Below are 22327 nucleotides of genomic sequence, written 5' to 3'. Positions count from 1 at the left end.
CACACACTCTCCCTTCCGCACTCTGGACATGAAGGTAAGCTCCTCTGTAACCTATCACCACTCTGCCGTAAGTCTGTAGTTCTTCCCCTGTAGTACCTGAAACATACAGATTTAATAAACTGTTTTTTTGTATTGTTCTTTATCTTCCTTTAGATTTTAAAAATTTAATTCCACTGAAAACTGAACCCTCACTATAATATATTGTACACATAGGGGGTCATTCCGAGTTGTTCTCTAGCTGCATTCGTTTGCTGTGCAGCGATGAGGCAAAAAAACTGCACTTCTGCGCATACGTATGCGGCACATTGCACACACGCAACGTATTATTACAACGAACATTGTAGTTTCACACAGGGTCTAGCGATGCTTTTCAGTCACACTGGTGGCCGCAGAGTGATTGACATAAAGTGGGCGTTTCTGGGTGTCAACTGACCGTTTTCAGGGAGTGTTCGAAAAAACGCAGGTGTGCCAGGAAAAACACAGGCGTGGCTGGGCGAACGCAGGGCGTGTTTGTGACGTCAAAACAGGAACTGAACAGTCTGAAGTGATCGCAGGCGCTGAGTAGGTATTGAGCTACTCTAAAACTGCCCAAAAACTCTTTGTAGCTGCTTTGCGATCCTTTCGTTCGCACTTCTGCTAAGCTAAAATACACTCCCAGTGGGAGGCGGCATAGCGTTTGCACGGCTGTAAAAACTGCTAGCAAGCGATCAACTCGGAATGACCCCCATAGAACATAATCATTCCGCATAGTTACAGTTTTTGAGTTTAGCATTACTGCCTCACAGCCATGAGGTCATGCGTTTGCCGGGGTTCCACCTTCGCTCTATAAAACACACTGTTATGTTAATTGGCCACTGACAAAAAAAAACTGACCCTTGTGTGTGTGTGATAGGAAATACAGGGCCCGATTCAGACCTGATTGCTGCTGTGCGTTTTCGCCACATCGGGCGATCAGCTATAACTGCACATGCGTATGCACCGCAATACACACGCGCATCGGCAAACAATAACAGACATCAGCGGTCAGCGACAATTCTAATTACACAGCAATTTGTATGCTGATTGACAGGAAGAGGCCGTTTGTGGGTGGTAACTGACCGTTTTCTGGGCGTGTCAGGGAAAACACAGGCATTCCCAAGCGTTATCAGGGAGGGGGTGTGTGACGTCGGCTCCGGCCCCGATCAGCCTGTTCTCATCGCACTGTAGGAGTAAGTCCTGGGCTGCGCACACACTGGAAAAAACCATCCACTGGTGAGTGAGGTGCGAACGGATTCGCAGCTGTCCGCTGACTGAGGTTTTTTTTACAGCGCAGCATACACATGTGATCACACACTTGCACGGCGAATATACACTCCACTTGGGCGACGATTATCTGATCGCAGGACTACAATTTTAGCGGCCCAGCGATCAGGTCTGAATCCATGTTGGGCAGCGACTGATGTAAATTATAGAAATGTTCTATGCAAAGTGCTGAGTCATATGAATGTAACTGCTAATAAATAATAACAGTGAGAGTTAAGCTGGGTACACACTAAGGGCCTAATTCAGGCCCTCATTCCGAGTTGATCGCTCGCTAGCTGCTTTTAGCAGCAGTGCAAACGCTAAGCCGCCGCCCTCTGGGAGTGTATCTTAGCTTAGCAGAAGTGTGAACGAAAGGATCGCAGCGCTGCTACAAAAAAAGATTGTGCAGTTTCTGAGCAGCTCGATACTTACTCCTAGCTAGCGATCACTTCAGACTGTTTAGTTCCTGTTTTGACGTCACAAACACGCCCTGCGTTCGGCCAGCCACTCCCCCATTTCTCCAGCCACGCCTGTGTTTTTCAGCACACTACCTGAAAATGGTCAGTTACCACCCAGAAACACCCACTTCCTGTCAATCACTCAACGATCAACAGTGCGACTGAAAAGCGTCGCTAGACCTTGTGTGAAACTACTTCGGCTTTTGTAAAAGTACGACGCGCGTGCGCACTGCGCCCCTACGCATGCGCAGAATTGCCGTTTTTTTTAACTAATCGCTGCGCTGCGAACAACGGCAGCTAGCGATGAACTCGGAATGACCCCCTCAGAGTTGATCGCAGCAGCAAATTTGTTAGCAGTTGGTCAAAACCATGTGCACTGCAGGTGGGGCAGATATAACACGTGCAGAGAGAGTTCGATTTGGGCGGGGTGTTTTAAAACTGAAATCTAAATTGCAGTGTAAAAATAAAGCAGCCAATATTTACCCTGCACAGAAACAAAATAACCCACCCAAATCTAACTCTCTGCACATTTTATATCTGCCACACCTGCAGTGCACATGGTTTTGCCCAACTGCTAACAAATTTGCTGCTGCGATCAACTCTGAATTACCCCCTAAGTTCTGTCATTCCAACGTGGATTGGAATAATATATTGCATGCATCACAGAGTTTGTACTCACGATTGTGCTTTCATGTCAGTCGTTCATCACATCTTCCCATCTGATGTGCTGCACGATGCAGCATGCTGTAACAACACATTGCACTGGGGTTGGGTCTGATATGCTTGCAGTCAGAATACTGACCGCTGCATTTCGATTGGGAGAATAGTATAGTAAGGTAAGTATACTTAACCTTCTCCAATGCCCCCTATGTCATCGTGGCCCCGCCCCCTTGCAGCACAGTGTCGCATTTTGCATTATTGCACAGTAGAGGGTGGGGCTGCCATGACAGCCCCACACCTCCCACCTGAACATCCCCTCCTGGAGGAGAGCTGAAGAGAGACAAGTATGTATGCTACATGCTGCCGGCTGCTTGACGGTCAGTATAAATACCCTGTATGGATACAAAACACACAGACAGCACTTGTCCTTACTATTACACACCTGTATCTATCCAGCAAAGTGACACGGTTCTAGGTATTACTGATTGCTCTGTTTATATCCTGGGACCTGGCTGCTGCGTGTTACACTTATTGTCCAGCTTTTGACAGCGTTCTGGATTAATCCTACTCCCCTGTCAGCTGTAGCTGAGTATAGTACAGAACATGGGGTGGTGTTCATGTGACCGGCGGTCACCTGACCGACAGTCACATGACCTCCGCCACCATCCCGGCCCCTCACTATCCCGATGGTCGGCATGCCGACCAACAGGGACTATTTCCACTCGTGGGTGTCCACGACACCCATAGAGTGGGAATAGAACCCATGGCAACCGCAGGTCGCCACCGAGCCCGCAAGGGGCTTGCTGCACTCGCCCCTCCCCGCCGGGATCCCAGCGTCGGTAAGCTGACCGGCGGTCAGCAGTACTACACCCCAGAACATGGCCCGCTGGACATCCGAGGTCTGGAGTAGACAAACACTGCTTTAGTTCCAGTGCCAGAAAGAGTTAAGCTCAGTGAAATGAGTGTTATGCTGCCTTGTCAGACATGTACCGATGAATCCTCATAATAAAAGCGATGTTTGCATTAGACGTGTGATTGTTAGATATCCGTTATTGGCACCAATGCAGTTTTCTCGGACGTAAATCTGATCCGTTATTTATTGTGTTACAGCTTCGATCCAAAGAGAGCCGTGCAGCAGCTGAGGGCTTGTGGCGTCCTAGAGACCATCAGAATCAGCGCAGCCGGCTACCCATCCAGGTACTGTACGTGCGCCAACAACACATGCAATTCCCCTGGGGGGAGCCATTAATCATTTGCGGATCAATGAGGCTCTGGATCTCCTATAGATTATGTTTGGGAACCTTTCCAATAGCTGTCTTGCACTTATCGTTCCTTTTAATGAGCGCTTATTCTTCACTTATAAGAAAGAACTGCTGGCTTAAACTTTTAATTGTAATTATGGAGTCCATCTAAACCAGTCCTTGTGGCTCTCCGGCTGTTGTGGAACCACAAGTCCAAGCAGTGCCTTGCCAGCTTGTGTGGGTACAGTATTTGAAGTTCCACTGCAGGCTGAAAAGCACACCTTAGTAAGTAATGTAAGCCGTGACACAGATGAGCGCTGCTTATAACTTGGTAAACCCAATCAGGTACCACATTCTGTAACTATTGTCCGGAACCTCGGAATGCTGCTGCGGACGTGGTGTCCTGGTGCTCCGGTACAGGAATACCAGAGCTACTGCCGGGACACCGACTCGAGCAATTTACTCATGCAGGTATCAAAAGAGGGGGGGGGGGGTTTAATGAAACACGGTTATACAAAATTGAGCACACCATTTGTGTAATAGCCATTGCCAGAGGGCAGTAATTACCCTGCTCACTGTAACTGGTACAAATAAATCATTTGGTCAGGACAGATATGTCCAGCTGTTATTGAATTAAATGTCTCAGTATGACTTGTCGGCTGGGAAATGACATTAATCCACGTTTATTTATCATACTCATTTTGTTTTAAAGGAATCCTCTCGATTCATCTGCATCCCTTTTTCTCATAATAGTGATCATTGCTCTATTTGCAGCCCTCTTAACTCAAGTTGTTCTAGATATGGCAGCTCCGTTCAGTGGCAAATGCAGGATTTCTAGAGCGGAGGGGGGTTCCAAAATGGAATCCACAGTGTACCACTCTGTATCAAACATTAAAATAATATAAATAAGATAAGTGGTCATGAAAAGGTTAAACACCCTATCATAAATAAATAGTCAAACACAATGGAACTAGTACTGCACTTTCTAAGCACACATTCTCCCACCTCATAATAAGGCTCCTGTCTCTTCTTCCCGGTAGCTACTCTCTGATCCAGTGCTCTGAGTGCTCAGATCTACACACAGCAAACTTGATAAAAGAAGTTGCTACCACTGGGCATGTGCAGCAGCTCCCCTCTGTCTCTTAACTTGCATGACATTTCAGCAGCTTTAGTAATCGTACTACATACCATTGCTATTGTCAAAATTTGAGCCACTTGGCAACAGAAGGGGGGTTTCCAACCGGTACCCCCCCCCCCGTGCGTTTTCCTATGCTGTTATAGCTTACATGTACTACCATATGATAAGTCATTTTGCTATGCGTTTTCAGCAGCAGGATTTAAATCTATAGGACATAACATTTCCAACAGCCTATACTCTGCCTAATATAGAATAACTCAGCCTTATAACAGATTGTTGTTTTAAATTTAGTGCCACTCTTGCTGAAATCCCACCCCCAAAATAGTACCTGGTGCAGCACAATAATTGGTTTTGCGCCTCTCCTCATAAATGTAAGCCTCTATTGTTAAAAGCTACTACAGCAGTGTAGATGAAGCAGTCTGAGAGGAGAACCCTTAATCTGGTTAGCGTCATTGGCTTCTGATTAAATTGTCCTGTTTGTACCTTTTATATGTGTGTCTCTGGTAAGAAAATAAGATTGTACACTCCACTGTAGAAGGACTGGCGTGACTGAATAAAATTGAACAGCGCAACTGGATATGTTAGTGGCATACATTGTTATAATAATAATAATGATAATATAATAAAAGTCATAAGGTCAGTGCAGTGGAGATCATACTGTTTATTCAGTGCATTATCGGCCTTGTTTCCAAATGCCGTCTCTGCCTGCTGGTGTAATTTCCCACAATAAGAGTAGTTCTGGAGGAGACGGGAATCCATCACAGTATAACAATGCATTTTGTCGTTTCACCTGCAAAGAGTTTCATCAAAAGCAATATGGAAGCATTTTACCGCTCTTCCTCCATAAACGACTTTTTGTAGTCAGCGTGGCTACGCTACTGTAGCAATTAGCCGCTCCGCAGGAATCGCCTCTGTTCGTTATGTAAATACTCCTGACGTTTCCTTACCCTGTCAAAATTTCCGGTGGAGTGTCAGGGAAAAATAGATCATCTCCACTGGTCCATACTTGGAAAGTTTCCAGGCAGAGGAACATCATAATGGAAAAACTGTGTTCCGGACAATGTATCAGCTCCTACTGTGATATTTTGCTCTGACACAGAGAAACTAGGGCCCGCTGCACCGCTTCATATTGCTCCTTGAATCGGGGGAGCGCCCTAATTTTCGCTGTCCTTTATATCTAACGCAGCTTAAATTCAGAGCAGAAACGTACAGGCAAAAATACAATGAGCATCACGTTTCTTTCAGCAGAACCCCATACTAAGCTCTCAGGCTGTTGGGACTTCAAACTTGCTAGTAGTTATGGGCTGATAATACAGGTGACAATACTTTTTTTTGCAGTCACCTTGAAGTTTAGTTTTTTGGTGGACTACACTAAATATCGCTAAAAACTCCACGGTTACTTAGCTATTCGGACACTCGCAGAAGACCTTTTCAGCGCACCGCGTGTCACGCTCCCTTCAGGTACCATCTCTGCAGTAAGAGATCTTGTCTAGATGGGAGGGGTGTAGTAAAAGAATGATGCGACAGGAACTGCAGGCATCCAATCAGGTTTTGCATTCACTTCCACCTATCAATCCATAGAAACCTGAATACCCTACACTGAGCCAGCGCTGTATCTTGGGAAACAGTCTTTCTTCTCTCTTACAGCTCTGAGATGGTGCAGTCTATAGTTTGCTAACGTGATAATTTAAGGGGGAGAGGGCAGGATAAGGATCCTCCACCCATATGCTACATTGGTGGGACACAAATGTTTTCTGTCTTCCCTTTAGGTGGACCTACCATGATTTCTTCAACAGATATCGTGTTCTCATGGCAAAGAAGGATATTTCCCAAAGTGACAAAAAACGCACTTGCAAGAACCTGCTAGAGAATCTTGTGAAGGTGAAGGCTACTATCTATCACTGCTATTTAGGAACATTCTTGTATAAGAATTGCACCAATTTGTGTGGTTAAAATGACCTAGATAAAGTTAGTTGCCGGCAGTTGCTATATAAAGCTACAGAGCTGTTTTCTGACACTAGGTTAGTTGCCGACTGTTGGTAATTGTAGCCATAGCACAAGTTCCTGGCTCTGGGCAGCGGGTGATTTCAGACACTGGGTAAGTTCCTGGGTCTGGGCAGCGGGTGATTTCAGACACTGGGTAAGTTCCTGGGTCTGGGCAGCGGGTGATTACAGGCACTGTGCTAGTTCCTGGCTCTGGTTAGTTGGTGATTACAGGCACTGTGCTAGTTCCTGGCTCTGGTTAGTTGGTGATTACAGGCACTGTGCTAGTTCCTTGCTCTGGGCAGTTGGTGATTACAGGCAGTGTGCTAGTTCCTTGCTCTGGGCAGTTGGTGATTACAGGCAGTGTGCTAGTTCCTGGGTCTGGGCATTTGGTGATTACAGGCACTGTGCTAGTTCCTGGGTCTGGGCATTTGGTGATTACAGGCACTGTGCTAGTTCCTGGGTCTGGGCAGCGGGTGATTACAGGCACTGTGCTAGTTCCTGGCTCTGGGCAGTTGGTGATTACAGGCACTGTGCTAGTTCCTGGCTCTGGGCAGTTGGTGATTACAGGCACTGTGCTAGTTCCTGGGTCTGGGCATTTGGTGATTACAGGCACTGTGCTAGTTCCTGGCTCTGGGCAGCGGGTGATTACAGGCACTGTGCTAGTTCCTGGCTCTGGGAAGCGGGTGATTACAGGCACTGTGCTAGTTCCTGGCTCTGGGCAGTTGGTGATTACAGGCACTGTGCTAGTTCCTGGCTCTGGGCAGCGGGTGATTACAGGCACTGTGCTAGTTCCTGGCTCTGGGAAGCGGGTGATTACAGGCAGTGTGCTAGTTCCTGGGTCTGGGCATTTGGTGATTACAGGCACTGTGCTAGTTCCTGGGTCTGGGCAGTTGGTGATTACAGGCACTGTGCTAGTTCCTGGCTCTGGGCAGTTGGTGATTACAGGCAGTGTGCTAGTTCCTGGGTCTGGGCATTTGGTGATTACAGGCACTGTGCTAGTTCCTGGGTCTGGGCATTTGGTGATTACAGGCACTGTGCTAGTTCCTGGCTCTGGGCAGCGGGTGATTACAGGCACTGTGCTAGTTCCTGGCTCTGGGAAGCGGGTGATTACAGGCAGTGTGCTAGTTCCTGGGTCTGGGCATTTGGTGATTACAGGCACTGTGCTAGTTCCTGGGTCTGGGCAGTTGGTGATTACAGGCACTGTGCTAGTTCCTGGCTCTGGGCAGTTGGTGATTACAGGCAGTGTGCTAGTTCCTGGGTCTGGGCATTTGGTGATTACAGGCACTGTGCTAGTTCCTGGGTCTGGGCAGTTGGTGATTACAGGCACTGTGCTAGTTCCTTGCTCTGGGCAGTTGGTGATTACAGGCAGTGTGCTAGTTCCTTGCTCTGGGCAGTTGGTGATTACAGGCAGTGTGCTAGTTCCTGGGTCTGGGCATTTGGTGATTACAGGCACTGTGCTAGTTCCTGGGTCTGGGCATTTGGTGATTACAGGCACTGTGCTAGTTCCTGGGTCTGGGCAGCGGGTGATTACAGGCACTGTGCTAGTTCCTGGCTCTGGGCAGTTGGTGATTACAGGCACTGTGCTAGTTCCTGGGTCTGGGCATTTGGTGATTACAGGCACTGTGCTAGTTCCTGGGTCTGGGCATTTGGTGATTACAGGCACTGTGCTAGTTCCTGGCTCTGGGCAGCGGGTGATTACAGGCACTGTGCTAGTTCCTGGCTCTGGGAAGCGGGTGATTACAGGCAGTGTGCTAGTTCCTGGGTCTGGGCATTTGGTGATTACAGGCACTGTGCTAGTTCCTGGGTCTGGGCAGTTGGTGATTACAGGCACTGTGCTAGTTCCTGGCTCTGGGCAGTTGGTGATTACAGGCAGTGTGCTAGTTCCTGGGTCTGGGCATTTGGTGATTACAGGCACTGTGCTAGTTCCTGGGTCTGGGCATTTGGTGATTACAGGCACTGTGCTAGTTCCTGGCTCTGGGCAGCGGGTGATTACAGGCACTGTGCTAGTTCCTGGCTCTGGGAAGCGGGTGATTACAGGCAGTGTGCTAGTTCCTGGGTCTGGGCATTTGGTGATTACAGGCACTGTGCTAGTTCCTGGGTCTGGGCAGTTGGTGATTACAGGCACTGTGCTAGTTCCTGGCTCTGGGCAGTTGGTGATTACAGGCAGTGTGCTAGTTCCTGGGTCTGGGCATTTGGTGATTACAGGCACTGTGCTAGTTCCTGGGTCTGGGCAGTTGGTGATTACAGGCACTGTGCTAGTTCCTTGCTCTGGGCAGTTGGTGATTACAGGCAGTGTGCTAGTTCCTGGGTCTGGGCATTTGGTGATTACAGGCACTGTGCTAGTTCCTGGGTCTGGGCATTTGGTGATTACAGGCACTGTGCTAGTTCCTGGGTCTGGGCAGTTGGTGATTACAGGCACTGTGCTAGTTCCTGGCTCTGGGCAGTTGGTGATTACAGGCACTGTGCTAGTTCCTGGCTTTGGGCAGTTGGTGATTACAGGCACTGTGCTTGTTCCTGGCTCTGGGTATTTGGTGATTACAGGCACTGTGCTAGTTCCTGGCTCTGGGTATTTGGTGATTACAGGCACTGTGCTAGTTCCTGGCTATGGGCAGTGGATGATTACAGGCAGTGTGCTAGTTCCTGGCTCTGGGCAGCGGGTGATTACAGGCACTGTGCTAGTTCCTGGCTATGGGCAGTGGGTGATTACAGGCACTGTGCTAGTTCCTGGGTCTGGATAGTTGGTGATTACAGGCACTGTGCTAGTTCCTGGGTCTGGATAGTTGGTGATTACAGGCACTTTGCTAGATCCTGGCTCTGGGCAGTCGGTGATTACAGGCATTGTGCTAGTTCCTGGCTCTGGTTAGTTGGTGATCACAGGCACTGTGCTAGTTCCTGGCTCTGGTTAGTTGGTGATTACAGGCACTGTGCTAGTTCCTGGCTCTGGTTAGTTGGTGATTACAGGCACTGTGCTAGTTCCTGGCTCTGGGCATTTGGTGATTACAGGCACTGTGCTAGTTCCTTGCTCTGGGCAGTTGGTGATTACAAGCACTGTGCTAGTTCCTGGCTCTGGGCATTTGGTGATTACAGGCACTGTGCTAGTTCCTTGCTCTGGGCATTTGGTGATTACAAGCACTGTGCTAGTTCCTGGCTCTGGTTAGTTGGTGATCACAGGCACTGTGCTAGTTCCTGGCTCTGGTTAGTTGGTGATTACAGGCACTGTGCTAGTTCCTGGCTCAGGTTAGTTGGTGATTACAGGCACTGTGCTAGTTCCTGGCTCTGGTTAGTTGGTGATTACAGGAACTGTGCTAGTGCCTGGCTCTGGGCAGTACGTGATTACAGGCACTGTGCTAGTTCCTAGCTCTGGGCAGTGGGTGATTACAGGCACAGTGCTAGTTCCTGGCTCTGGGCAGTACGTGATTACAGGCACTGTGCTAGTTCCTGGCTCTGGTTAGTTGGTGATTACAGGCACTGTGCTAGTTCCTGGCTCTGGTTAGTTGGTGATTACAGGCACTGTGCTAGTTCCTGGCTCTGGGCAGCGGGTGATTACAGGCACTGTGCTAGTTCCTGGCTATGGGCAGTTGGTGATCACAGGCACTGTACTAGTTCCTGGCTCTGGTTAGTTGGTGATTACAGGCACTGTGCTAGTTCCTGGCTATGGGCAGTGGGTGATTACAGGCACAGTGCTAGTTCCTGGCTCTGGGCAGTTGGTGATCACAGGCACTGTGCTAGTTCCTGGCTCTGGAAAGTTGGTGATTACAGGCACTGTGCTAGTTCCTGGCTCTGGTTAGTTGGTGATTACAGGCACTGTGCTAGTTCCTGGCTATGGGCAGTGGGTGATTACAGGCACTGTGCTAGTTCCTGGCTCTGGGCAGTTGGTGATTACAGGCACTGTGCTAGTTCCTGGCTCTGGTTAGTTGGTGATTACAGGCACTGTGCTAGTTTCTGGCTCTGGGCAGTTGGTGATTACAGGCGCTGTGCTAGTTACTGGCTATGGGCAGTGGGTGATTGCAGGCACTGTGCTAGTTCCTGGCTATGGGCAGCGGGTGATTACAGGCACTGTGCTAGTTCCTTGCTCTGGGCAGCGGTTGATTACAGGCACTGTGCTAGTTCCTTGCTCTGGGCAGTTGGTGATCACAGGCACTGTACTAGTTCCTGGCTCTGGTTAGTTGGTGATTACAGGCATTGTGCTAGTTCCTGGCTCTGGTTAGTTGGTGATTACAGGCACTGTGCTAGTTCCTGGCTATGGGCAGTTGGTGATTACAGGCACTGTGCTAGTTCCTGGCTATGGGCAGTGGGTGATTACAAGCACTGTGCTAGTTCCTGGCTATGGGCAGCGTTAATTACAGGCATTGTGCTAGTTCCTGGCTCTGGGCAGTTGGTGATTACAGGCACTGTGCTAGTTCCTGGCTCTGGTTAGTTGGTGATTACAGGCACTGTGCTAGTTCCTGGCTATGGGCAGTGGGTGATTACAGGCAGTGTGCTAGTTCCTGGCTCTGGTTAGTTGGTGATTACAGGCACTGTGCTAGTTCCTGGCTCTGGTTAGTTGGTGATTACAGGCACTGTGCTAGTTCCTGGCTATGGGCAGTGGGTGATTACAGGCAGTGTGCTAGTTCCTGGCTCTGGTTAGTTGGTGATTACAGGCACTGTGCTAGTTCCTGGCTCTGGTTAGTTGGTGATTACAGGCGCTGTGCTAGTTCCTGGCTGTGGGCAGTGTGTGATTACAGGCACTGTGCTAGTTCCTGGCTCTGGTTAGTTGGTGATTACAGGCACTGTGCTAGTTCCTGGCTATGGGCAGTGGGTGATTACAGGCACTGTGCTAGTTCCTGGCTATGGGCAGTGGGTGATTACAGGCACTGTGCTAGTTCCTGGCTATGGGCAGTGGGTGATTACAGGCAGTGTGCTAGTTCCTGGCTATGGGCAGTGGGTGATTACAGGCACTGTGCTAGTTCCTGGCTCTGGGCAGTGGGTGATTACAGGCAGTGTGCTAGTTCCTGGCTCTGGGTACTTGAAGATTTCAGGCAATATGGGGTCTATGTATAGGGGTCTATTTACTAAGTCTTGGAGAGAGATAAAGTACCAACCAACCAACCAGCTCTTGTCATTTTTCACAGTCTGCAGCATGACCGTTAGGAACTGATTGGCTGGCACTGGTAATCTCTCTACACTTTATCACTCTCCAAGGCTTAGTACATAGGTCCCATTGTTAGTTCCTGGTTCTGGGTAGTTGAAATGACAGGCACTGTGCTAGTTCCTTGCTCTGGGCAGTTGGTGATTACAGGCAGTGTGCTAGTTCCTGGGTCTGGGCATTTGGTGATTACAGGCACTGTGCTAGTTCCTGGGTCTGGGCAGTTGGTGATTACAGGCACTGTGCTAGTTCCTGGCTCTGGGCAGCGGGTGATTACAGGCACTGTGCTAGTTCCTTGCTCTGGGCAGTTGGTGATTACAGGCAGTGTGCTAGTTCCTGGGTCTGGGCATTTGGTGATTACAGGCACTGTGCTAGTTCCTGGGTCTGGGCATTTGGTGATTACAGGCACTGTGCTAGTTCCTGGGTCTGGGCAGTTGGTGATTACAGGCACTGTGCTAGTTCCTGGCTCTGGGCAGTTGGTGATTACAGGCACTGTGCTAGTTCCTGGCTTTGGGCAGTTGGTGATTACAGGCACTGTGCTTGTTCCTGGCTCTGGGTATTTGGTGATTACAGGCACTGTGCTAGTTCCTGGCTCTGGGTATTTGGTGATTACAGGCACTGTGCTAGTTCCTGGCTATGGGCAGTGGATGATTACAGGCAGTGTGCTAGTTCCTGGCTCTGGGCAGCGGGTGATTACAGGCACTGTGCTAGTTCCTGGCTCTGGTTAGTTGGTGATTACAGGCACTGTGCTAGTTCCTGGCTCTGGTTAGTTGGTGATTACAGGCACTGTGCTAGTTCCTGGCTATGGGCAGTGGGTGATTACAGGCACTGTGCTAGTTCCTGGCTCTGGGCAGTTGGTGATTACAGGCATTGTGCTAGTTCCTGGCTCTGGTTAGTTGGTGATTACAGGCACTGTGCTAGTTCCTGGCTATGGGCAGTTGGTGATTACAGGCACTGTGCTAGTTCCTGGCTATGGGCAGTGGGTGATTACAAGCACTGTGCTAGTTCCTGGCTATGGGCAGCGTTAATTACAGGCATTGTGCTAGTTCCTGGCTCTGGGCAGTTGGTGATAACAGGCACTGTGCTAGTTCCTGGCTCTGGTTAGTTGGTGATTACAGGCACTGTGCTAGTTCCTGGCTATGGGCAGTGGGTGATTACAGGCAGTGTGCTAGTTCCTGGCTCTGGTTAGTTGGTGATTACAGGCACTGTGCTAGTTCCTGGCTCTGGTTAGTTGGTGATTACAGGCACTGTGCTAGTTCCTGGCTATGGGCAGTGGGTGATTACAGGCACTGTGCTAGTTCCTGGCTCTGGTTAGTTGGTGATTACAGGAACTGTGCTAGTGCCTGGCTCTGGGCAGTACGTGATTACAGGCACTGTGCTAGTTCCTAGCTCTGGGCAGTGGGTGATTACAGGCACAGTGCTAGTTCCTGGCTCTGGGCAGTACGTGATTACAGGCACTGTGCTAGTTCCTGGCTCTGGTTAGTTGGTGATTACAGGCACTGTGCTAGTTCCTGGCTCTGGTTAGTTGGTGATTACAGGCACTGTGCTAGTTCCTGGCTCTGGGCAGCGGGTGATTACAGGCACTGTGCTAGTTCCTGGCTATGGGCAGTTGGTGATCACAGGCACTGTACTAGTTCCTGGCTCTGGTTAGTTGGTGATTACAGGCACTGTGCTAGTTCCTGGCTATGGGCAGTGGGTGATTACAGGCACAGTGCTAGTTCCTGGCTCTGGGCAGTTGGTGATCACAGGCACTGTGCTAGTTCCTGGCTCTGGAAAGTTGGTGATTACAGGCACTGTGCTAGTTCCTGGCTATGGGCAGTGGGTGATTACAGGCACTGTGCTAGTTCCTGGCTCTGGGCAGTTGGTGATTACAGGCACTGTGCTAGTTCCTGGCTCTGGTTAGTTGGTGATTACAGGCACTGTGCTAGTTTCTGGCTCTGGGCAGTTGGTGATTACAGGCGCTGTGCTAGTTACTGGCTATGGGCAGTGGGTGATTGCAGGCACTGTGCTAGTTCCTGGCTATGGGCAGCGGGTGATTACAGGCACTGTGCTAGTTCCTTGCTCTGGGCAGCGGTTGATTACAGGCACTGTGCTAGTTCCTTGCTCTGGGCAGTTGGTGATCACAGGCACTGTACTAGTTCCTGGCTCTGGTTAGTTGGTGATTACAGGCACTGTGCTAGTTCCTGGCTATGGGCAGTGGGTGATTACAGGCACTGTGCTAGTTCCTGGCTCTGGGCAGTTGGTGATCACAGGCACTGTGCTAGTTCCTGGCTCTGGTTAGTTGGTGATTACAGGCACTGTGCTAGTTCCTGGCTCTGGTTAGTTGGTGATTACAGGCACTGTGCTAGTTCCTGGCTATGGGCAGTGGGTGATTACAGGCACTGTGCTAGTTCCTGGCTCTGGGCAGTTGGTGATTACAGGCATTGTGCTAGTTCCTGGCTCTGGTTAGTTGGTGATTACAGGCACTGTGCTAGTTCCTGGCTATGGGCAGTTGGTGATTACAGGCACTGTGCTAGTTCCTGGCTATGGGCAGTGGGTGATTACAAGCACTGTGCTAGTTCCTGGCTATGGGCAGCGTTAATTACAGGCATTGTGCTAGTTCCTGGCTCTGGGCAGTTGGTGATAACAGGCACTGTGCTAGTTCCTGGCTCTGGTTAGTTGGTGATTACAGGCACTGTGCTAGTTCCTGGCTATGGGCAGTGGGTGATTACAGGCAGTGTGCTAGTTCCTGGCTCTGGTTAGTTGGTGATTACAGGCATTGTGCTAGTTCCTGGCTCTGGTTAGTTGGTGATTACAGGCACTGTGCTAGTTCCTGGCTATGGGCAGTGGGTGATTACAGGCACTGTGCTAGTTCCTGGCTCTGGTTAGTTGGTGATTACAGGCGCTGTGCTAGTTCCTGGCTATGGGCAGTGTGTGATTACAGGCACTGTGCTAGTTCCTGGCTCTGGTTAGTTGGTGATTACAGGCACTGTGCTAGTTCCTGGCTATGGGCAGTGGGTGATTACAGGCACTGTGCTAGTTCCTGGCTATGGGCAGTGGGTGATTACAGGCACTGTGCTAGTTCCTGGCTATGGGCAGTGGGTGATTACAGGCACTGTGCTAGTTCCTGGCTATGGGCAGTGGGTGATTACAGGCAGTGTGCTAGTTCCTGGCTATGGGCAGTGGGTGATTACAGGCACTGTGCTAGTTCCTGGCTCTGGGCAGTGGGTGATTACAGGCAGTGTGCTAGTTCCTGGCTCTGGGTACTTGAAGATTTCAGGCAATATGGGGTCTATGTATAGGGGTCTATTTACTAAGTCTTGGAGAGAGATAAAGTACCAACCAACCAGCTCTTGTCATTTTTCACAGTCTGCAGCATGACCGTTAGGAACTGATTGGCTGGCACTGGTAATCTCTCTACACTTTATCACTCTCCAAGGCTTAGTACATAGGTCCCATTGTTAGTTCCTGGTTCTGGGTAGTTGAAATGACAGGCACTGTGCTTGTTCCTGGCTCTAGGTAGTTGCTGGGTCATTGATAGTTCTTAATGGTACATCATCTTTTATGCAGGATCCTGACAAGTTCCAGTTTGGACGAACCAAGATCTTTTTCCGTGCCGGTCAAGTGGCATACCTGGAGAAACTGCGTGCAGATAAGTTCCGTGCAGCCACAATTATGATCCAGAAGAACGTACGGGGCTGGTTACAGAGACTGAAATACAGGAGGATGAAGAGAGCTGCTATTACCATCCAGAGATACACACGGGGACATCTAGCTCGCAGGTACTGTATGTTGGTGTGACTACAGCCATCCATTCGCTTGTTATATTATCTGCATAGATAATCAGGTGACGAAGTTACCTATAGTACATGCATAATATAATTATACATCCGCTGTGGCTTTTTGAGCTCTCACAATCTATAATAAATAACTGTACCATAAAATAATGCCTAGATGGAAATTATACTGAAAAATATTCTGGAACCAGTTTTAATTGTGATGAAATGTAACGTCGCTGCTAACACACCTGTTTCCACTTCTCAGGCTGGCCGATCGCTGCCGCAAAACGAAAGCAGCCCTTAGCTTCCAGAAACAGTTCAGGATGATCCGCATGTATCGGGCTTACCAGCGATTCAGGAGGGCTGCCATCACTATCCAGTCCTTCACCCGGGGCATGTTTGACAGAAGGGCTTATCACCAGGTACTGTAATGCAGTCATTTATCTTAGTGAATGTCTCCTATGAGGATCGGCCACGAAGCAGGCTGGCAGCGCTCTCTCATACTCATTCCTCTAGATGGGAAAGGCTGCAGGATAATATGTTCTCATTGGAAAGCATGGCTTTTCTATCGCATTACAGAGGCCAACAAGTCACGTCTTGTAATTTTATTTCCAACTCATTACGTCCCTCCGGTGCAAAAAGCAGTTATACAGCCTTAACCTCAGTAGGGAACGCTTGTGTATACATGTCAGGAAAGTAAGACAAAAAATAGCATTTTTTTTTTGCGGCAATTTAAAACAAAAACAAAAAATTGTCACAAAAAGAATCTAATAAACTACAAAAAGACGACGCCAAGTATCTTTATCAAAATTCTCGTGCAGTGATGTCTTTTTGGACTCTAGTATATTGTCGATATAATACGGTTGTGATAAATTTTGAATGAACTTAAAAAAAATAAAATAAACCATAAACTCGTTCACTCAAATTAAACAGCCAGGTAGACGGTATGTAAGCGTCATGTTGACACCAGACTGTTGACATGACCGAAATGTCGTCCATAAATATGTGAACATTCAGTGGACATATTTAGCACAGCTACGATCATTCACACTGACATGCGGGGGGACGCCCAGCACAGGGCTAGTCCGCCCCGCATGTCAGTCCGCCCCCCCTCTCGCAGAAGTGCAAAGGCATCGCACAGCGGCGATGCCTTTGCACTTCAAGAGTAGCTCCCGGCCAGCGCAGCTTTAGTGTACTGGCCAGGAGCTACTCATCGCTCCTCGGCCCGCAGCGGCTGCGTGTGACGTCACGCAGCTGCTGCGGCCCGCCCCCCGTTCGGTCCTGCCATGCCTGCATTGGCCAGACCAAACCCACGAAACGGCGGCCAAACGCCGCCGTTCCGCCCCCTCCCACCCAGCGATCGCCTCTGCCTGTCAATCAGGCAGAGGCGATCGTATCCCTGCTACGGCCTTCGGCCGTCTGGCATGCGCAGTAGAGACCCGTTCGCTCTGCTGCGTTAAAACGCAGCGAGCGGGTCATAATGACCCCCATTGTGTATGTCCACAATACATTTTAGGGTTTAAATACTGTAAAAATTCTGTGCAGACATGCTGATTGTAAACATGCATGATGGCCATGTTGACATTGGCCCTCATTCCGAGTTGATCGCTCGCTAGTTGCTTTTAGCAGCAGTGCACACGCTAGGCCGCCGCCCTCTGGGAGTGTATCTTAGCTTAGCAGAAGTGCAAACGAAAGATTAGCAGAACTGCTCGTAAAAATTTTCATGCAGTTTCTGAGCAGCTCCAAACTTACTCCTACCTTGCGATCACCTCAGTCAGTTTAGTTCCTGCTTTGACGTCACAAACACGCCCTGCGTTCGGCCAGCCACTCCCCCGCTTCCCCAGGCACTCCTGCGTTTTTACCTGACACGTCTGCCTTTTTTAGCACACTCCCGGATAACGGTCAGTTACCTCCCAGAAACGCCCACTTCCTGTCAATCACTCACCGATCAACAGAGCGTCAGAAAAGCGTTGCTCGACCTTGTGTAAAACTGCATAGTTTTGTGTGAAAGTACTTTGCGCGTGCGCACTGCGGACTGTGCGCATGCGCAGAAATGCCGCTTTTTCAACTAATTGCCACGCTGCGACCGAAAGCAGCTAGCGATCAACTCGGAATGAGGGCCATTGTGCAATGTCGACGTTCTGGTGTCAACATTCTGAATGTGATATTTGTACTACATCCCAGGTAGACTCCACCATGACATAGGGTATCATTCCGAGTTTTTTCGCTCGCTGTCATTTTTCGCAGCGCAGCGATCAGGTCACTACTGCGCATGCATATGCACCGCAATGCGCAGGCGCGTCATACGGGTACAAAGCGGATCGTTGCTGGGCGATGGATTTAACAAAGAATCCATTCGCACAGCCGATCGCAAGGAGATTGACAGGAAGAAGGCGTTTGTGGGTGGCAACTGACCGTTTTCAGGGAGTGTTTGGGAAAACGCAGGCGTGTCCAGGCGTTTGCAGGGCGGGTGTCTGTCGTCAATTCCGGGACCAAAAAGACTGAAGTGATCGCAGCGGCTGAGTAAGTTCAGACCTACTCAGAAACTGCACAAAACTTTTTCGTCCCGCTCGGCTGCACAAGCGTTCACATACTTGCAAAGCGAAAATACACTCCCCTGTGGGCGGCGACTATGCGTTTGCACGGCTGCAAAAAGTAGCTAGCGAGCGGTCAACTCGGAATGAGGACCATAGTCATTCAGCACAGTAGAATTTATGTGATACAGCTTTGTAGCGTTCAGGCCTACAGGCAGATGTTTTTTAAGTAATGAAGAAAGTGTTTGCCTGGTGTGGTATATATTCTGGTATTTATGGCAGTAATATACCTATGGAAACGCAGTTGTGTCTTTTGGGAGTACTCTCCTTGTTCTTACGCTGTATGTCTGGAATCATGTAATGTTTGGTCTCCCTGTTATATACTTGTTGGATAAAGCAGTCGTTTCTTATATTCGTTAGGGCAGAGCTAGGCAACCTGTGCCTCCCTCGTTGTTTAGGGACTACAAGTCCCAGCATACCTTGTCCCATAATGCTTTGTTAAAAATGATAGCTTTTTCAAACCTTATCTATGCCGCCTCAGCTCCTTCGCCAGCACAAGGCTACAATCATTCAGAAGCACATGCGAGGCTTGGCTGCCCGCAAGCAGTTCAGCAAGTTCCGCAGCGCAGCCATTGTCATCCAGTGCTCCTACCGGCGGCTGATGGCCCGACGGCAGCTCAAGCAGCTGAAGATCGAGGCCAGGACGGCAGAACACTTCAAGAAGCTGAGCGTGGGCATGGAGAACAAAGTGGTTCAGCTGCAAAGGAAGATCGACGAGCAGGTAAATGTTATTATACTGAACTGTATTAACTAGCACTGACCTTATTCTAAACACAATGTGGTTCTTGCTAAATTCCCTCTGGGCATTTCAGCAGTGACATTATATCATCAGGGAGACATGTTTTATTTCAGTTGTCAATGGATGATGCACAGAGCAGATCTCTGGATCTTGCTGTGTAGTTTACCAAGCAATGCAACATCTGTTACTGGTTATTAAAGGGATTTAGTGATGAACTCGACATTCAAAATACTGACCGTGACAACGGGGACAGTGTGATGTCGAAGCCGGCATGCCGACATATTAATAATCATATATAGTAATAGTTGCAAAAACACATGCACAACCCAATAAAGAAAGTCACCTGAGACCCCCACAATTCTCAATAAAAAAGCCCTGTTCTCGCTTTAACATTAATTCCTATATTCTAAAGCTTTGTTGCTTAATAATGTAGGTGCGAACCTCTCAGAGCTGTCTTGGGTTTTAAATGAGCGCAGCGCTCTGCGCACCTCCCCTTGTGGCGACAAGCAGCAACTACAGTGCCAGTGGGGGCCGTATTTCCTGCTAGCACAGGTTTGGCGTTGGGCTCCAATACTTATGCTAGTAGAGGTGCTAGGAGTTGTTGGCTAGACATTTATTTGTTGGTGGAAATATCCTTTAAGGGGACTGGTACATAAATAATACAGTGTTGCCAATTGTGATGAATCTTTAGAATAATATAAGATAAGAGCATTACTTGTTGGCATAACTGAGATCTTTAATGCAGGGAAAATACTGGCTGCTTTTGCATGTAGCACACTAATGTTAGACAGTTTTTTTCTTTGTACTGCAATTTAGATTTCAGTTTGGACACCCCCCAAATCTAACTCTCTGCACATGTTACTTCTGCCCCACCTGCAGTGCTGTATGGTTTTACCAAGGATCTTTCTGGCTTTATTCCCAACTCAGAATCAGGCCCACTATGCGATGTCTTGTCCCCTGCTTATTTGGGGCGTGCGGATGGCAGTGCCAGATTAATGTGCACATGGGTCTGGAGCTGAAATATAGGAAAGGCCTATTGTGTGCCGCTGCAGCAGATTGGATTAAGGAGAGGGGAGCAGGGGATATGCCTCAGCGCCCGTTAGTTACATTACACCGCACAGTAGTGTCCGAGACACGTTACACCGTACAGCAGTGTCCGATAGTTAGATTACACCGCACAGTAGTGTCCGAGTCACATGACACCGCACGGCAGCATCTGATAGTTACATTACACCGCACGGTAGTGTCCGAGACACGTTACACCGCACAGCAACATCCGATAGTTACATTACACCGCACAGTAGTGTCCGAATCACATTACACGGCATAGTAGTGTCCGAGTTACATTACACCGCACAGCACCGTCCGATAGTTACATTACACCGCACGGCAGCGTCTGCTAGTTACATTACACCGCACGGCAGCGTCCGATAGTTACATTACACCGCACGGCAGCGTCCGATAGTTACATTACACCGCACGGCAGCGTCTGCTAGTTACATTACACCGCACGGCAGCGTCTGCTAGTTACATTACACCGCACAGCACCGTCCGATAGTTACATTACACCGCACAGTAGTGTCCGAATCACATTACACGGCATAGTAGTGTCCGAGTTACATTACACCGCACAGCACCGTCCGATAGTTACATTACACCGCACGGCAGCGCCTGCTAGTTACATTACACTGCTCAGTAGTGACCTAGTCACATTACACCGCACGGCAGCGTCTGATATTTACATTACACTGCACAGTAGTGTCCGAGTCACATTACACTGCACGGCAGCGTCCGATAGTCACATTACACTGCACAGTAGTGTCCGAGTCACATTACACCGCAAGTCAGCGTCCAATAGTTACATTACACCGCACAGCAGCGTCCGATAGTGACAATAAACCACACGGCAGCGTCTGATAGTCACATTACACTGCACAGTAGTGTCCGAGTCACATTACACCGCACGGCAACGTCTGATAGTCACATTACACTGCACAGTAGTGTCCGAGTCACATTACACTGCACGGCAGCGTCCCATAGTTACAATAAACCACACGGCAGCGTCCGATAGTCACATTACACCACACGGCAGCGTCCGATAGTCACATTACACCACACGGCAGCGTCCGATAGTCACATTACACCACACGGCAGCGTCCGATAGTTACAATAAACCACACGGCAGCGTCCGATAGTCACATTATACCACACGGCAGCGTCCTATAGTCGCATTACACCACACAGGAGCGTCCTATAGTCACATTACACCACACAGGAGCGTCCGATAGTCACATTACACCGCACAGGAGCGTCTGATAGTCACATTACACCGCACAGGAGCGTCCGATAGTCACATTACACCGCAAGGTAGTGTCCGTATACATACTGGCCGGAATTCAATTGATTATCATGCATGACAAATTAAAACGGCAGCGTCCGATAGTTACATTACACCGCACGGCAGTGTCCTATAGTCACATTACACCGCACGGCAGCGTCCGATAGTTACATTACACCGCACGGCAGTGTCCTATAGTCACATTACACCGCACGGCAGCGTCCGATAGTTACATTACACCACACGGCAGCGTCCGATAGTTACATTACATCGCACGGCAGCGTCCTATAGTCACATTACACCGCACGGCAGAGTCCGATAGTCACATTACACCGCACGGCAGCGTGCGATAGTTACATTACATCGCACGGCAGCGTCCGATAGTCACATTACACCGCACGGCAGCATCCGATAGTTACATTACACCGCACGGCATCGTTCGATAGTTACATTACATCGCACGGCAGCGTCCGATAGTTACATTACATCGCACGGCAGCGTCCTATAGTCACATTACACCGCACGGCAGAGTCCGATAGTCACATTACACCGCACGGCAGCGTGCGATAGTTACATTACATCGCACGGCAGCGTCCGATAGTCACATTACACCGCACGGCAGCATCCGATAGTTACATTACACCGCACGGCATCGTTCGATAGTTACATTACATCGCACGGCAGCGTCCGATAGTCACATTACACCGCACGGCAGAGTCCGATAGTCACATTACACCGCATGGCAGCGTCTGATAGTCACATTACACCGCATGGCAGCGTCTGATAGTTACATTACACCACACGGCAGCGTCTGATAGTCACATTACACTGCACAGTAGTGTCCGAGTCACATTACACCGCACGGCAGCGTCTGATAGTCACATTACACTGCACAGTAGTGTCCGTGTCACATTACACTGCACGGCAGCGTCCTATAGTTACAATAAACCACACGGCAGCGTCCGATAGTCACATTACACCACACGGCAGCGTACAATAGTCACATTAC

The 22327-nt window shown here is 49.2% G+C and overlaps 1 protein-coding gene across 2 annotated transcripts in view; it reads left to right on the top strand.

Moving 5' to 3' along the window:
* Nucleotides 1-22327, top strand: part of MYO5B (myosin VB) — a 413488-nt gene that overhangs the window by 294279 nt on the left and 96882 nt on the right. For both annotated transcript variants that reach the window (XM_063960368.1, XM_063960358.1), the window contains exons 17-21: nucleotides 3510-3596; nucleotides 6548-6659; nucleotides 15439-15650; nucleotides 15913-16069; nucleotides 18723-18962. In XM_063960368.1, coding sequence (XP_063816438.1) covers nucleotides 3510-3596; nucleotides 6548-6659; nucleotides 15439-15650; nucleotides 15913-16069; nucleotides 18723-18962 — 808 coding nt within the window. The remainder of the gene's footprint in view (nucleotides 1-3509; nucleotides 3597-6547; nucleotides 6660-15438; nucleotides 15651-15912; nucleotides 16070-18722; nucleotides 18963-22327) is intronic.

Source organism: Pseudophryne corroboree, chromosome 1 (assembly GCF_028390025.1).
Source record: "Pseudophryne corroboree isolate aPseCor3 chromosome 1, aPseCor3.hap2, whole genome shotgun sequence".
NCBI classification, from domain to species: Eukaryota; Metazoa; Chordata; class Amphibia; order Anura; family Myobatrachidae; genus Pseudophryne; species Pseudophryne corroboree.
Note: the sequence above shows the minus strand (reverse complement) of the source record. Positions and strands in the feature narration are given on the sequence as shown.